Raw genomic sequence first — 16,001 nt, 5'->3', positions numbered from 1 at the left:
AATAATTATTTGTAGGAGATAACTGTAAAAATAAATTAGCTTTGACATATAAATTGTAATTTGAACAAATATATCTGTCAAAATCAAATAATTTGACTTTCTTGAATTAATATTATATATGTGTCGTTTAATATCGAATGATTAGTTTAAATGCAATGGAGTAATATGGATTAAATATACTTTAAATTTTAAAGTCTTAATAAAAATTAAAAGAGATGAATATATTTTCATAATCGGATTGATGATCGAACCAGTCTGCTTTAAAATAACGGTTCAATTGGTCGGACCGGAACGCTATTATATTATGTAAAAATAATAATAACATATAGAAAATAATATATTTTAAATTCTAAAATTTTAAATTTGTATCTAAATAATATTTTAAAAAATATTTACCAAAAATAAATATATATTTTAAACAAAATAACTCTTCATTCATGAAGGAAAAATATCTACATTTAAAAAAAGCACAAGATAATGAAATATAATTGGTCCTCTTGAAAAATTGCCCCATGAGTTAATTAGCTCACAGCTCACAAGCGGACAGGGGTGGATTATAATAAGCCCAAAATTCTGTTTCCTGTCCGGCCCATTTAAAGGTGATTATGGGTCAATCCTGCAGGCCAATAATAGGGTGTTTAAGAATTAAACGCTCCTTTTGAACTCCTACACATGCATCTCCCTGGGACCCAGGTGCTCATTGCACAGCGAATGGGTGTTTTCTTTTAAATATGTTTTCTTAACTAATATAATATTTAATGTTTATCCTTGAAATGGTTTAGGGTTCTTTTGTACTAATATTCCCTATGCATTCAATTAATTACTGCACGAAAGTCTATTTTTAAAAAAATAATATTCTAAAGAGTTTACATATTATAACATACATTATAATATAGTGAAGCTGATACATGATGGATTTTAAAAACATTTGATAATATTCACAGGATTCTCAATATCTTAAAAAAGTGAAAAAAAAAAAAAAAATTCAATAGCCACTTTTTTTAGAGATAACAAATACAGTACTCTTAATCCTGCATGCATGTGGTTTCTTAATGCCTGTGCAGTTATAGTGATAAAAGTGTCTTAATCGTGTTCCTAACAAAAAGTAAATCGCATTTCCTTCCTACAATATCATCCAATTAGATTCAAAAGCGCAGAACAATAGGGCAATTTTGTTATTGTTTCGCATCGCTTTCAGGCAAGTTTGAATTCATTTTGCGGACATTTTAAAACCACCAACGTGTAAGTTTATGCTTGTGGGACACGAAGGAAGCAGATTTTTTTTTTTTTTTGTATTTCTTAATCGGAAAATGATTTTGTTTAATATTATCGATTTTAAATGTTTAAAAGTTTGATATATATTATACTATTAATTAAGTAAAGATAATAATTATAACTACAAGATAATATAGCGTACACGATTGATTATATTTTTCTGTTTTCTAGGGGCTATTTTAAATTAAAATTAAAGAAAATTTATAAGAGTGTGTCTCTTGTGATTGTTGTATCACATATTTTTATTCATGATACAGGTCAACAATGCTCATATTTACAATAAAAAGTAATGTTTTTTTATTAGTGGCTTAAATAAAATATTTGTCTCACAAAAATGACTTGTTAGACCATTTCACGTAAGTTTTTATGTATAACTCATGTATATGTTGTACATAATAGCTAAATGAAATAAGTTAATGCGAAGTTTTGGGGGTTTTATGTTAGCCAGCTGGTGTAATGATAGTAAGGCCATCTTATATATGTTTGGACGAGATTAGGGTATTGTGGTGGTGTGTGGGGATTTATTCGACCATAATATCGTTAATAATAAGTCATTGTTCCTATTGTTTGATGTGTTGTTTCGTTTAATACTTGATTTGAGTTTTATGTATAATTATCGTATCTAAGTATATTGATTTCATGTATAATTTATTATTTCATCCACCAGCGAAACAAGTATTTATTTAATGGTTGTAAATATACCACTTGTACTTTCTTGTTATTAAGTGCACTTGCATCAAATGGAAAAATTGTCCTTGTTATCATTGGATCGACCCTTAAGATAATAGGGGTCGACGAAGTAACCATATGTCACAAGCCATGCCTCGTTTTTTACTTGACTTTCTTTCACGTCGCATTCGTGAACAAATTTGCAACGTAATCAGGGGATGATTTAGAAAGAATGCGGATGTGGGAGTCCAATATCCGATGGACAAGTTATTATTTATATACATAATAATGAAGTTTGTGCTGTTCAATAGTTATTATTTACTTGTAGTTAGAAGGATAAATAGGGATATTTCGTAGTTGTAGGAAACACGATTTCGTAAGAGATACACGCTTGTTAAATTTTTTACTCACTCCATATCTATTTGTTTTCTTCACCAAGTACAAACAAAATATTAATGATTTAGTCGTCTAGGACTCATTGACTTTGTTTTTGGAGTTTTAGGGGAAATTAACATATGTACGTTTGATTCCAATTTCGGAATAATTTTTTTATTGTAGATTTCAAATTATTTTAAAGTAATAAAATATCATAATTTGTGTAAGAATCTAATATCATAAATTAGTAATCTTCGGAAACGAGTGAACAATTGAGTTAAAACTAATGAATATACTAAAATGTGAAAACAAAAAATTACATTTGAGAGGAAAATAATTATAATGAAAATTAGAGATCATATGTGTTTTAATTATATATATATATATATATATATTCAACAAAAAAACATTAGTGTATAAATTCTTTTTAGAAAACCTTAGCACCATATTTCATCTTGAAGGTATATATGACTTATTTATGTATATAAAAATAATAATGAAATATAATGTAGGACCGAGTGCTTACTGTTTTACCAAAATCTATAGCTAGTAGTAATGGTGCAACTCAATACTTTTAAACCGCACAGCAGCTCAAGCATCACGGTTCGATCGCTCTACCAAGTAAGGACAATTATTGCACCCAACACGTAATTATTTTTTTAAAAAAAACGTTGATAAAACAATCCAGCTGTAGCACGTGGCTTGTGGGACTTGGGCTAAGACCAAACAGTTCATAAGAAGTTTGTATTGAGGGAATGGATATTCTTCTGTTTAAGCTACAACGTGACATGTTGTACACGAAAATCGTTACCGAACAAACACCACAAATCTTAATTTGTTATTTTCTTTTATAGGATCAGCCTCAAACAAGAAATATTTTCAAGGAACTCATTAGGTTTTAATTAACTTCACTTATAAAAATTATTAAAATTTTATTTTCAAATATAAATTGATCTAAGATGTCATTTAATAATGAAATGATATTGATTAAGATAATAGAACTATTGAAAAAAAGATTGCACAGAAAAACATCTAATTGTATATTATTTTTTTAGCAGTTTAATGTAAAACGTTGAACAAAGCGTGCCAAAAAAATTTCAGAAACGCAAACGTCGGAGCATTTAGAATTGTTGCTTGCTCGATCATCAGTTTAGTGCTTTCGGGGAACATTAATCTTTACAATTACGATGAAATCTTATACTGAGAAAAATAAAAGAAAATTAATATTAAATGAATATATATATCTATATGTATTCCCCAAATCTAATATCGAGAATTTCACGTTTCAAGAAATCCAGTCTTCCTCAGAATCGAGTTCCGAACCTCACTCAAATCCCTTCCCTTGAGAGTCCTCCCGTAACCCGTACAGACGGAAAACGCCATCATCTTCCCTGCCACGCGCCGCCCTATGATGATATGCGGCGGCACCATTTCGCCGTCATCACCGTCCAAATCCGAGTCCACCGCGTAACCAAACCAAGCATTCCCTGGAATGTTAACCGGGACCGAGCAATTCTTTTCACTCATCAGCTTCATCTTTTTCCTCTTCCCTTTGTTGACTGATTCTAGATATGCAGCTGGAATACATTCTTCAGCAATATCAACTCCTTCTTTATCGACAAGATTTTCTTGAAATATAACTTCAGATTCCTCAAACTCTTCTGCCATCAGAAGAACTTCACACACAAGGGTTGAATGAATGGAGAAAGGAGGAAATGGGAGTTTATTTATAAGAAATGGGAAAGTTTTGGGGAATGAATGAATGTGAAATCGTAGTGATTACACTTCAAGCTTCATTTGATTGCTATATATGTGTGTGTGTGTGTGGCGTCGAGTGCGGCCCCCGCTATCCTCTTCTTTCGAAAATGACTCTTTTTTAAAAAACTAATTTTATTACAATAATAATATTAGCATCTATTTTAATTTCTAGATAATCGGTCATGAACCCAAACACAACACTGTTGCTTGTCATTCACGGCTTCCATTGAGACATTTTTTTGGGGAGACTTTTGTGTACGACTGGCTTAGAAAATTCACCTCGCTTTTAGGGTCAGTACTTTTTATTATCAATCATCCACAGTTTTACCACTTACTGATCACTAAACCAATTTTTTTTTTTTTTTTTTTTTTTTTACATTTCACTGGATCAAGTTACCCCTTGTATTATTAATTTTACCAAAAAAAAAATTTTGAACAATACTTTAATGATAAAATATATAAAAAAAATTGATATAAACTAAATACGTACAAGTAATTTAATTGAATTTCTTGTTGAATTTGATATAATAAATTGGTTTGACCATTAGGTATTTGAAATTTAAAAGATGGTAGTCTATGGACTTGAACGTTAACTCAGTTGTATTTTAATAATATCAAACTTCACACGTATATATACATGCTGTTAAGAACAAATGAGAGAATAACTAAATATTTAAGTTATTATATAAAATCAACCCATATTAGATTCAGTTAATTGTATGTCTGTCATATACAACTGAAATTCATTATTTTAATTATATTTTGACTAATTAAGTTCTTTTCTATTTGTGGAGCAATATAGACATGATGCCTCAACTATTATAGTTTGATATCATTAACTATGATATTTAGTAAAATAATATACGCTTGATATATCTACAATAATATAAGTTGATAAGTTAATGCAACAAATAATATTACAGAGGTTAATAGGTGTGTGTGTTACAATAGTTGGATACGTAAAATTGATATGATGATTGAAATAAGCAGCAAATTGATGCAATTGGATTATAAAGAGGTTAGATGAGCGTGATGCATGATTCAAGGGGAAATTAACTCTTTTTGAAACATGTTTTATATAAAATTTCAATAAGCATATATCTAGTTATTTTTTAAAAATTAATATCTCATATTTCAAAGTGTATCAAATTGTGTAAGATCGAATGTTTGTCGTTTTACCAAAAGTTATAGCAACTGTTAATGATATAACTCAAATGTTTTAAACCGTACAGTAGGTCAAACATTACGTTTCGATTGTCCTACCCATCAGAGACAATTCTTGCACCCAACGAATTGTTTGTTTGTGGACCTGAAATATGTTTGCTTTTGATGTTTTTAAATGGTTGTTATGGTAATGGTGTAAGTATTTTAGAGAGGACGTAAATCTAATATTTTGAGATGAGATCTCGAGTTCGAAGAACAATTCAAAAATTGATATATCTCGAGAACTTTAATTCGAGTATTTTCTCGCAGCACAATATGTTTCCTAGTATTTATCTAAATTAACCACGTACGGTGTTTATAATTATATGTACGCATTTTCTCAAACCTATTGACTTTTGATTCTAATGGCATCGTGAGCGATTATTAATTTAATTTGTCTTCATATTCCCTTCGTATTTTACACTCAAAACACAGCCATTGATTAATACATTTACGTGCCTATAAAATTTTGTATTTACTAATTATTGTTTGTGTTTGCGTACAAGTCTCAATTTTCAATTTATTCTGATCGATAATTAAAATTTCTTCAGATAAAATTTGAAAACATTTAATTTTGGTCGATTGTAGAGTACGATTCATTTCACGTTATTATCATAATCACCGCAAAATTTTTAATTCTTAATTAGTACTGTATTATCGACCAAATTAATATGTGTAACCTAAAATTGGTAAATTAATTACTACGAATGAATTAAATTGCGATGAATTGACAAGTAAATATTCTAAAGCTACAAGTGCCTCTATGTATGGGATCTAATGAGTTGAAAAAGAAAAAATCATATCGTTTCTTAATTATTGGTATGTGGGGACCTAATACATTATTGAAATTGAATTTTGTTTTTAGCTACATTTAAAATTTATTAAAATAAATCACGTGTGGACTTGCTTTGTTCATTTAGTGTCTATTTAATTAGGAGGTGGTGGATAGAATTCATATGCTTGTTTTTTTATGATAGTCTATTTATCCACGATTATAAATACGCGAAAACATAACTTTTTGCTGACACGTGTATTGTCCGTAGAAATTTGTTAATTATAAAAATTATTATATAATGATTAATTCGAAGCACACAAAAAAAAAAACCCATAAAAAATAATAAAGAACATTAAATATAGATTTATAGCTTGATATATTTTGGTATTTATTAAAATTTATTTCCCTTTTGATCAGCTGAATATGAGTTTATATAAATTTCTTTTACGCAATCGTCTTGTTTTATTATATTATCTTAGAATAATAAGTAAGTAGTATATATATATATATATATATATAGGTCTGAAGAAAACTGTGTCAACTTGTTTAGGGAGTACGTGTCTTGTGTGCGTGAAACGTGCGGCGCTACACAATATAATTAATGTAATAAAAAAGTTGTAATACAAAGGATTACTTTGACATTTTGGTAAGACAAAAACTGTGTAAGAAAAAATGGATATAGGATGATCTTGATTCTTGGGTAAGAGACACGTTAAACGATTTAGAAAAAAACCATTTTAAATTTTTTACCGAAATTTTTTAGGGAAAAATATCTGTGATCTTTAAATATTTTGAATGAAAAGAAATCGAAAAAATAGGATTCTCCTTGTTAAACTAATCGTATCTGGCCAATGATTAGATACCAGACGTAGATTTGAAGGGATCGGCCGGCGGCTGATGTTGCGCCGTAATCTTCTCATCCGGGCTTCATGCAACGATTCTGCCGCGTTTGTTTTCTTGTAGTCAGTATTTTTTTAAAAATATCAAAGGATTACTTTTTAAAACTATTGATTGAATCTTTTTTTAATTGTTATAAGATACATTTTACGCACGAATAATTAATTATTTTATTAATTTAAATTGCAATTAAATTCAGAATTCTTAAAATATATTTTTAATATATACAAACACACATTTTGACTTTTGAGTAAACAAACGGCAGGAATGTATATATAAATAAAAAAAATTATAAATATGTTCATAACATTAACATTTTCTTATAGCATCGTTCGGTACAAAAATTAATGTTATATATACGACGTCAGTAAATACTAATTAAATAGTTTCAAATAATTAATACCAGGGGATACAGAAAAATTATATTTTTTTATGAAAAAATATAAAATTAAACGTTGAAATGTCTCTAGTAAAACGGTCTCACAAATATTTATCTGTGAGACAGGTCAACCCTACCGATATTCACAATGAAAATAATACTCTTAGCATAAAAAAGTAATATTTTTTCACGGATGACCTAAATAAGATATCTGTCTGACAAAATACGACTCGTAAAATCGTCTCACATAAATTTTTGTCTTAAATATTTCTACACTAAACAATAAATATTATTTTGTATTGTAATTTAGGAGTAGAAGGATTTGGTAGCTATTGGATAGACATGACTTGACGTGAAATTTTGCTTTTTGAGGAAAATGACAGCCAATAAAGTCTTACAAGCCTCATTTTCTTCCGATGTCATCTCCAACCCAATTCCAAAATAAAATATTTTTTCATTATAGAGAATGGATTCTCTTCCAACCCATCTTTATTTATCTACTCTATTTCAGAGGAATTAATAGTAATCCTCTAAAAATGGAGGACAACTATTCAAATGAAGGATTGAGTGAAAGATACAAATAATTACAGAATTGTCATTATGAAAATTGCCATATAACCCTTGTAGTTTTATCAAATTTTTTGGTCAATTTTTTAATAATTTCGAATTTTTTTAATTATTTTTAATGTTAAATAATTTTTTGACCACTTTTTTAATTTCGATTTTATAAATGTTTTTAATTTTAAATAAATTTTTGTCCATTTTATATTTTATATTTTGAATTATATAATTATGAAAAATTTATTTTAATTGTTTTATTTTTTTCATGCATCAATTATAATTTAAAATTTATAATAGTCACGAAATAGAATTAATGAACAATGTAAACAAGTCGAATACACATGTAGTTGTGTTATGTTTAGTGAATTAATTAAGTTTAGTTAAATAATATATTATGAAATTAATTAATTATATATATGTGTGTGTATTTGAAAATGAAATAAATTAGAGAAATGAAATATTTGGTAATATTTAAAATATATGGGTTGAAATGAAATAAATTAAAGAAATAGAGTATTTCTTAAGGAAATAGGTTGAAAATGAAATAAATTAAAGAAATAGAGTATTTGGTAATATTTAGAGAATATGAGTTGGAGAAGGTTTTTGAAAATAGAGATCATGAATCTCTATTTTAGAGGATAGATGATGAAAAATAGAGGATATGGGTTGGAGATGACCTAATAACGATACTAACGGTAGACGCTGCATGCCTCATCTACAATATCTTCACTAATTTCTTAATTAAATTCTAAGTGATAATATTTTTTTTTGTTAATCCTTTCTAGTATATTTTTTAAAATAAATAATTTTTGACGATTCTTTCATCAATAAGAAAAAATATTTTGATAAAAGAATGAGCGATAATATAGTAAATTAAAACTTACGTGATTTGAATTATAATCAAATACATATGATATTTTAAGTCAAACTTTGTGCTTGGACACTACATAAATGAAAGATTAGTAATCACAAAAGAAAAATAATATTGGAGGGTCAGCCAAAATTATGCTGGTTTGGTCTTAAAATCTCTTGATCTAATTTTAATGGGGTTTAATTTGGTAATAAATGTCTGACGTGATTTCCATTCGTACAGGGTGAATTAATGGGTTAAACGTCAGCCAGTATTATATACATATATGCTGAAATCCAATGCGTTAAATGAATCATCCTTGATGGTCCCATGATAAGCATAATGATTCGTTACGTGGATGATACTATGATTCCATCCTTCATGGTCCAGGTTAAAGTTAACACAAGTTTCACGGAACAACTTACACACATATCTAATTCGATCCAAAAATATTATTTTTTATATTTAAAATATTATTTTTCGTTGTGTGTAAAAGTATTATTATTTTTGCACGAAAAAATATTGTAAAATATATGATGATTTGAGTGAAAATTATTTGACTTATATAATTTTTTGTTAGTTGTATATATTACGAGGAAATATTGTGTAATATATGTTGATTTGAGCGAAAAGTATTACGTTTTATGTCAAAAGTATATCTTTTGTCAGCTATGTTATAAAAAAATATTGTATAATATGTGCTTATTTGACTAAAAAAATAGATCGAGTCGACTCGTCTTACGTTTATATACATGTGATATCGTTGTAAATAATACCTACTCAAAAATTAGATACGAGCTAGACTGTATGTTTCTCTAAAAAAATTACACTTTTTATTTTGAAATAAAATTTCACTTAGCATTTTGGTCTTTTTTTATTTTTTAAATTTTATATGTTGTCAGGAAATTAAGTTTTTAAAATTTTACGTATCTCGATCGGTATTAATCATCTTTCCTCTCAAGTTCTCTTTTGAAAACCAACCAAAATTTGGACGATCGGTCTCATGAATTAAGTTCCATGATATATGTTTATATTTTGTTGGTGCAATACGTGATAAAAAGTAATATTTAGGTTATGTATGGACGACACTACAAGAATAAATGCTTATGGTGACATTTATAAATGTCATCATATTCAATATTTAGTGATATTTAAGTTTTAGTGACACCTCCAACAAATGTCATCTATTCCAATGTCGTCTTAAACTTACTGACATTTTTTAATGTCATTATAAGATGTTAATGACAACTTCATACGTGTTACTAATTATTCATATAATGACAATTTTAAATGTCAGGAAAACTCATGTTTAAATACATTTATAGATGCCTTGTTATTATAATAATAATGACAAATTTATATGTCAGTTAAAATCATTTATAATGACAACTAAAAGTGTCATGTATGTTATTTATAATGACAATAACAAATGTGGGAATATTTGGGTTGGATAAATATAAGAGGAGGGAAAATTAGATAAAATAAATGTGAGAATAAAAAAACATATTAGATTAGTTATCCTGACATTTTTAATTGATGTCATTTTTTATATGGAGGGAGACAATTATTTTCTCTCCTCCAATATTTATCTAACCCAAATATTCTCACACTTATTTATAGTGAAATTTTTTAGTTTTTTAACGATTTTTTACGACGTGGGAAAAGTAATTGTTTCCCTCCATATAAAAGATGACATCAATTAAAAATGTCATGATAACTAATCTAATATGTTTTTTTATTTTACACATTATTAATATTTTACAAGTGTCATTATTAAGTATTTGTAACAACATTTAATTAAAAGTGTCTACAAAAAAGTGTCACAATAGCCATTTATTGTTGTAGTGTGAGATTGAATTATATTCCACCAAATATTTTATTGCAATTTTACGTATTATTATTTATCCAACGTCAATTGAATATAAAATTGTAATATTATTTTTCATATCTTTATTTATAATATTTATTGAAAATGAAAAAAAAAAACAAAAAAAAAAAACAAAACAAAACCAACCAAACATGTTATCCTTTATTCAATGCTATTTCGCGTGATTACTGAAATATTTTAAAAACGACAGTATTCAATCTCTCGATTCGTTTCCAATCGGACTAAAATAGTTCATCATCACATGATATAGTATCTTATTTTCTTGCAGATATCATCATAGTATTCATGCCAGAGTCGACAACATTAATATAGGACTTGTCACCAGATGAATCCCGTCACTCCAACTGTACCAACCGTATGAATAGGCAAACTCGGTGGCGTTGGTTCCCGCCGTGACCTTGATAGTGAAGGTCTGCTTTTCACCAAGGCTACTGAATTTTAGAGTTTGTGGGCTGATTTCAACCTCGTAACCTGGAGGGGGGTCCAGTGTCACCGAATACAAAGAGTTTTGCATGCCTACATTTGTGACACTTCTTGTGACAGATAAAGATCCGGTCAGACCGTATATCGATAGTGATGGGTAGTTTAAATTGCTTGGAGAAGGTACATCATCGGGACACGTGAAAGATGGATCAAGTATGTTGCTTCTATTGTTGCAGAGGAAGAGGAGATAATCTGTGTAGGAAGCATCGTAGACAAGTCCAGGATCTGCAGCTTTTGATGGCTGGATGTGGCCTGCCCCATAGTCGAATGGAGTCGCTGGATTTCCAAGTGGATCTGTTATTTGGTTGCCTGCGTTGTTGGTTAGTTTTGCTGCAAAAATTCGAAGAAGTGGGAAGCAAAAGTGTCATGTTAGTATATGTAGAAATTTTCGTGAAATGTTTTCACCTAGTGTGGAGATTCTTGATTGATTACCAGTTGTCATGAGCGCGGATCTTATTGCAGCACTGCTCCAATCAGGATGTATGGCTTTAAGAAGTGCAGCAGCTGCTGAAACATGAGGGCAAGACATGGATGTTCCAGAATCTATTTGGAACTTAACTACTCGATTATCAGAAGGCACGTTTAGAGGAGAAGCTGCCTCGGTCCAAGCTGCCAATATATTCAGTCCTGGAGCTGTAATATCAGGCTGCAATATAGCACAATCCAGAAAAGAAAAATACGATCAGCAGAATGTATTACAGAGTCGTTAATTAGAATGCGTATGTTATTTTTTTAGAAGAATGTTTTAGCACCTTAAGGATATTGGGTTCGATCAAGTTAGGGCCTCTAGAACTGAAAGGGGCCATGAATGGTGCTGGTACAGTGCCGATTAAAGTCCTCGTTGGAATCAACGTTGCAGATGGCGCTTGATCAGTTTCGGTGTAATTTAAAAGCCCATAAGTTTCATTTGAAAGAATTACGGTTCCTGGAATCAAATAAGGTCTGCCCACCACTCCTATTCCATCGTAAGAATTTCCAAGGACGGTTGCTATGCCACCCGCCCTTTGGACTTCTAATGCTTCTGAAGTATCTCCTCTCCAACAGAAAACTGCTTTTCCTTGTACAAGCGATGGCGAAAGTGTACCATTACCGCAAAGTCTGTGCAACCATAGACAAAATTTTTTACAACGCATAATTTTTTAGTTGAATATATATATATATATATATATATTGTGATCAGTGCTGAAGGGAAGAGTGATCAGTCCGAAGCCCAAACCCGGTGGTTGTATCGGTTGTTGAGCCTGGAATCTCGACGTCTCCTGCATAAACGAGTGGATAGGTCCCCTTTTGAAATGGAGTAATTGATTGCCCCTGATGTAATAAAGAGTTTTGTGTATGGATCAAATCCAATGCAAAAATAACCGTACAAACGCTTTCATTATAGCTTGTAGTCAATTACTACCTCCAAAACCACATTGTTTCCAAGCACGACAGGCGAGGAAAAGACTCGATCGATGCTACTCGCCCCAACAGTGATGATCCATGGCGCCACATTCGTCACTGTAGACGCAGCAGGACCATTGTTTCCAGCGCTGCAAACTACCACAATGTCCCGTTTCGCCGCATGTAATGCTCCTATAGCAACGCCATCTTCATAGTATGGTACGGCTCTGGATCTACCAAGGGACGCACTGATCACTTGTACCCCATCCGCGATCGCGTCGTCGAACGCAGCTAGAATGTCACTGTCAAGGCAGGTGTTGCCCTCTGCGGGGATTTGGTTGGGAACCAGCCAACAGACTTTATAGATGGCCAAGCGCACTAGTGGGGCTCCCCCGAAAGCAGTTCCGTTGCCAACCCCACCGATTGCGGCGGCATTGTCCACTCTACGTCCACCTATGGTCGATGCTGTATGAGTTCCGTGGCCATATATGTCCCTGGGTGATTTTAAGTCTGTTGTCGGGTCCAGGGGACCATAGATTGCCTCGTAACCCTTCAAGTAGTAGCGAGCTCCGATTAATTTTCTGCTAGAAACAATTATCATTAGGTACATTTCACATGAGAAAAATTACGAAGAAATTCGTTTGGCTTTATTTTATCACCTATTACAATTAGAAGAATTGAAGGCAACACCCTCCTCACAAGTCCCATTCCAGGTTGCTGGAACAGGATCCATTCCTTCGTCGCTGAAACTAGCAGACTCCGGCCATACGCCTACAATGTCACATACACCATTATTCTTTTTTACATTTACTTTACAGTAGTGCGGTGTCCTTTTCGAAGCGATTCATCCTTCCCAAATGCAGCGTACAATCCTCCGTGTGCACGGTATTATTTATATATCCATATTTAGTTCAAATTTAAATACAAATTTGAATATTTTTAACTACACAGGCTAAAATAAAATTATTTCACGTTAAATTTTCCAATAAATTTTAGGGAAAATGATTTTAAATTTGTAATTAGATTAAAATAGTCGAAAACCAAAAACTAATATATCAAAACCAAACTTTAAATACTTTATCAATCAAAACCCAAAAATAAACAAATAAGTTGAAAAAAACTATTTTTTGCCAAATTTAATTTTTTCCATTGACTTTACAACTTTTGATCAATTAATTTCTTTTTTGCTTTTAAATTATTGACACGTGGATACAATATTAAACACCAACAAATTCAAGGAAAAAGGTAATTTTTCTTATATGTTATTCATTTTACAATTTTAGTCATATATAGTTGCTACCATGTGATTTTAGTTATTTATATTATCAAATTTCAATATTAATATTGTATCTTATAATTTTTGATAATTTTAATATTTTTATCTGAAATCCTGAAAAATTGACTTAAATTGTAATTAAAAAAAAAAAAAAACAAAACAAAGGCATGGATTAAAACAGAATTTGACACTATACAGGACTTACGTGGGGACAAACATAATTTTTATTTTAAAAAAATAAAATTCCCCAGATTTTAGGCATAACATACGAAACTGCATCTACACAGTACGAATTTACTACAACAATTGAGGGAATATATATATGTCGAATTTTACCGCTATCCAGTACCCCAACAATGACATCCTTTCCATAACCAGCTGTTCTCAGAAATTGTTCTCCATTGACGCGTGTAGGATCCCAATTTGCTTCGAGCAAGTTAATGAAATCCCATGATCTCGTCGTGTGAAGCCTATTATTTCTGGGGTGACTACGAAACACCGAAATTACCCCATCCATACCTGCTCAAGTACCAAAAACAAACCCCAGCCACACCACAAATGAGTATGTATATATATATATACTTAATCCAAAGCCATGCATGATTCGTAAATCCATCTGTCAGGATCATTATATTAGAAATATAGAAATGAAATCAAGCTATTACGAACCGACCCGATAACATGTCGCCTTCTTCCGGAGAGAGCAAGGCTGAGAAACCATTTATAACGTTCTTGTAGCTGTAAATTATACATTTTTTCGCTTCTTCTTTCGAACCCTTTACGGCGTGCAAGTACGAATGATGAATGTCTTCGATTTCTTGAAAAGTTTTGGTGCCGCTATGCTCTCCAAGGTACACTACATAGACCTGGAAATTGGAAATCTACGAGAATATTAAATAAAACTCAAAAAAAAAAAAAATTAGATAAATTATAAAAACCTGTCGTTCAGCACAGGAAATGCATGAGACATGCAAAACTAGAATTGAGAAAGCAACGAACAGATAATTATTTGTTTTCATCCCAAACTTCTATAAATTATACTGTATATTCTCGTACGTCCTTAATAATGCTGATTTGTTCGTACTGATCATCATCGACCTCTTGAAGTTTATATAGAAGCAGTAGTGGCAGATGATCTCTCCCCCTGTTAATTTTGTTGGTCATCTTTCAATATTAATGGTGGTGGCAATATTTTAAATTATTTAGGCTTGATTATATTAGCAAATGGAAGACGAAGATTAAGAATGAAGACCATTTCTTCTGAAGCATATATATATATATATATATATATATATATATTACAAGAAAACAAGGGTTTATGAACTAAAGTTTTGAGACTAAAATGTGATTTCCATAAATATAATTGGATCTGAAGTTGAGTTTGATAAGAAACTATTGAGATAATAAAATATATAGCTTAATTTAGAAATAAATATATGAAGGGGAATCACTATCATTTATTTATAAAAAAACATATTGATATTTAATAAGTATATTGATCAAGTGTTCAAATATATATATTCAACCATAAGATAAAGTATTTTATACGAATTTTTTTATCTTTGACTTTCTTCTCCAATGAAATTAAATCATTTAGGAATTTAAACTTCCGCTTATTTACTTAAAAAAATGGTAAGTAAGAAAGAGAGAAAGAAATTTATGCGTCTAAAACCCTATTTTTTAAATGAAAATTCAATATTTATGACTTTCACTACTTAATCAACCGATCTGATGTCGAAACAGACATCACAATACGCATATTGTTATATATATATATTTTTTTAAAAAAAGAACAGTGGAATTTTTTCATTTAATGAATTTAATTTGTAGACCAAGACTTAGCCTAAATTTTAATTAATAGTGAAAATGAATACTAATATCATTTATTAAAATGTCTTTCCTTTCGTAGTCAACAATGATATACAAAATAATAAATACTTTTAATATTAACTGTATGTTTCCATATATTTAATTGACTGAAAGTGAAGTAGTTTTTTTCCCAGAAATAATATTCTCACACGCCAATTGCATGCATTTTTCATGTCCATTTGTGCATCATTCATTACCTTGCCTTTGATTAGTCTAAATTAAACTTAAACAAAGAATGTCATATTTACAAAGTCTCGCCTCTATATGTCGACCTTTGAAACATTAATTTATACCGTTTACACTAATCATCATTCTATTAGAAAACATAAAGCGATTGAACAAAGAAATCTCCATTGATGT

General features: G+C 30.2%; 2 protein-coding genes across 2 annotated transcripts; both read right to left on the bottom strand.

Annotated features, from left to right (window-relative positions):
- Positions 1–3,597: 3,597 nt before the first annotated feature.
- Positions 3,598–3,987, bottom strand: LOC142526179 (protein S40-1-like). Its single transcript, XM_075630431.1, has one exon. The coding sequence runs from the start codon at positions 3,985–3,987 to the stop codon at positions 3,598–3,600; it is 390 nt and encodes a 129-aa protein (XP_075486546.1).
- A 6,760-nt stretch (positions 3,988–10,747) lies between these two features.
- Positions 10,748–14,924, bottom strand: LOC142528053 (subtilisin-like protease SBT5.6). The gene is made up of 9 exons (XM_075633099.1): positions 14,711–14,924; positions 14,446–14,638; positions 14,109–14,291; positions 13,156–13,267; positions 12,516–13,077; positions 12,330–12,424; positions 11,866–12,211; positions 11,546–11,759; positions 10,748–11,443 (listed from the first exon to the last, which is right to left on the bottom strand). The coding sequence occupies exons 1-9, from the start codon at positions 14,789–14,791 to the stop codon at positions 10,914–10,916; spliced, it is 2,316 nt and encodes a 771-aa protein (XP_075489214.1). The 5' UTR covers positions 14,792–14,924; the 3' UTR covers positions 10,748–10,913.
- Between the last annotated feature and the right edge of the window lie 1,077 nt (positions 14,925–16,001).

The sequence above is a fragment of the Primulina tabacum genome, chromosome 15 (assembly GCF_025594145.1).
Source record: "Primulina tabacum isolate GXHZ01 chromosome 15, ASM2559414v2, whole genome shotgun sequence".
Classification (NCBI taxonomy): Eukaryota; Viridiplantae; Streptophyta; class Magnoliopsida; order Lamiales; family Gesneriaceae; genus Primulina; species Primulina tabacum.
The sequence above is the reverse complement of the archived record's forward strand: the minus strand, read 5'-3'. Positions and strand labels throughout refer to the sequence as shown.

What these genes read in the sequence shown, in the direction of transcription:
- LOC142526179 (XM_075630431.1), bottom strand. Translation starts at nt 3,987, where the DNA reads ATGGCAGAAGAGTTTGAGGAATCTGAAGTTATATTTCAAGAAAATCTT.
- LOC142528053 (XM_075633099.1), bottom strand. Translation starts at nt 14,791, where the DNA reads ATGAAAACAAATAATTATCTGTTCGTTGCTTTCTCAATTCTAGTTTTG. An exon ending in GAAACAATGTGGTTTTGGAG is followed by an intron (nt 12,425 to 12,515) that starts GTAGTAATTGAC and finishes TTATTACATCAG; the next exon opens with GGGCAATCAATTACTCCATT. An exon ending in ATCCGCGCTCATGACAACTG is followed by an intron (nt 11,444 to 11,545) that starts GTAATCAATCAA and finishes GAATTTTTGCAG; the next exon opens with CAAAACTAACCAACAACGCA.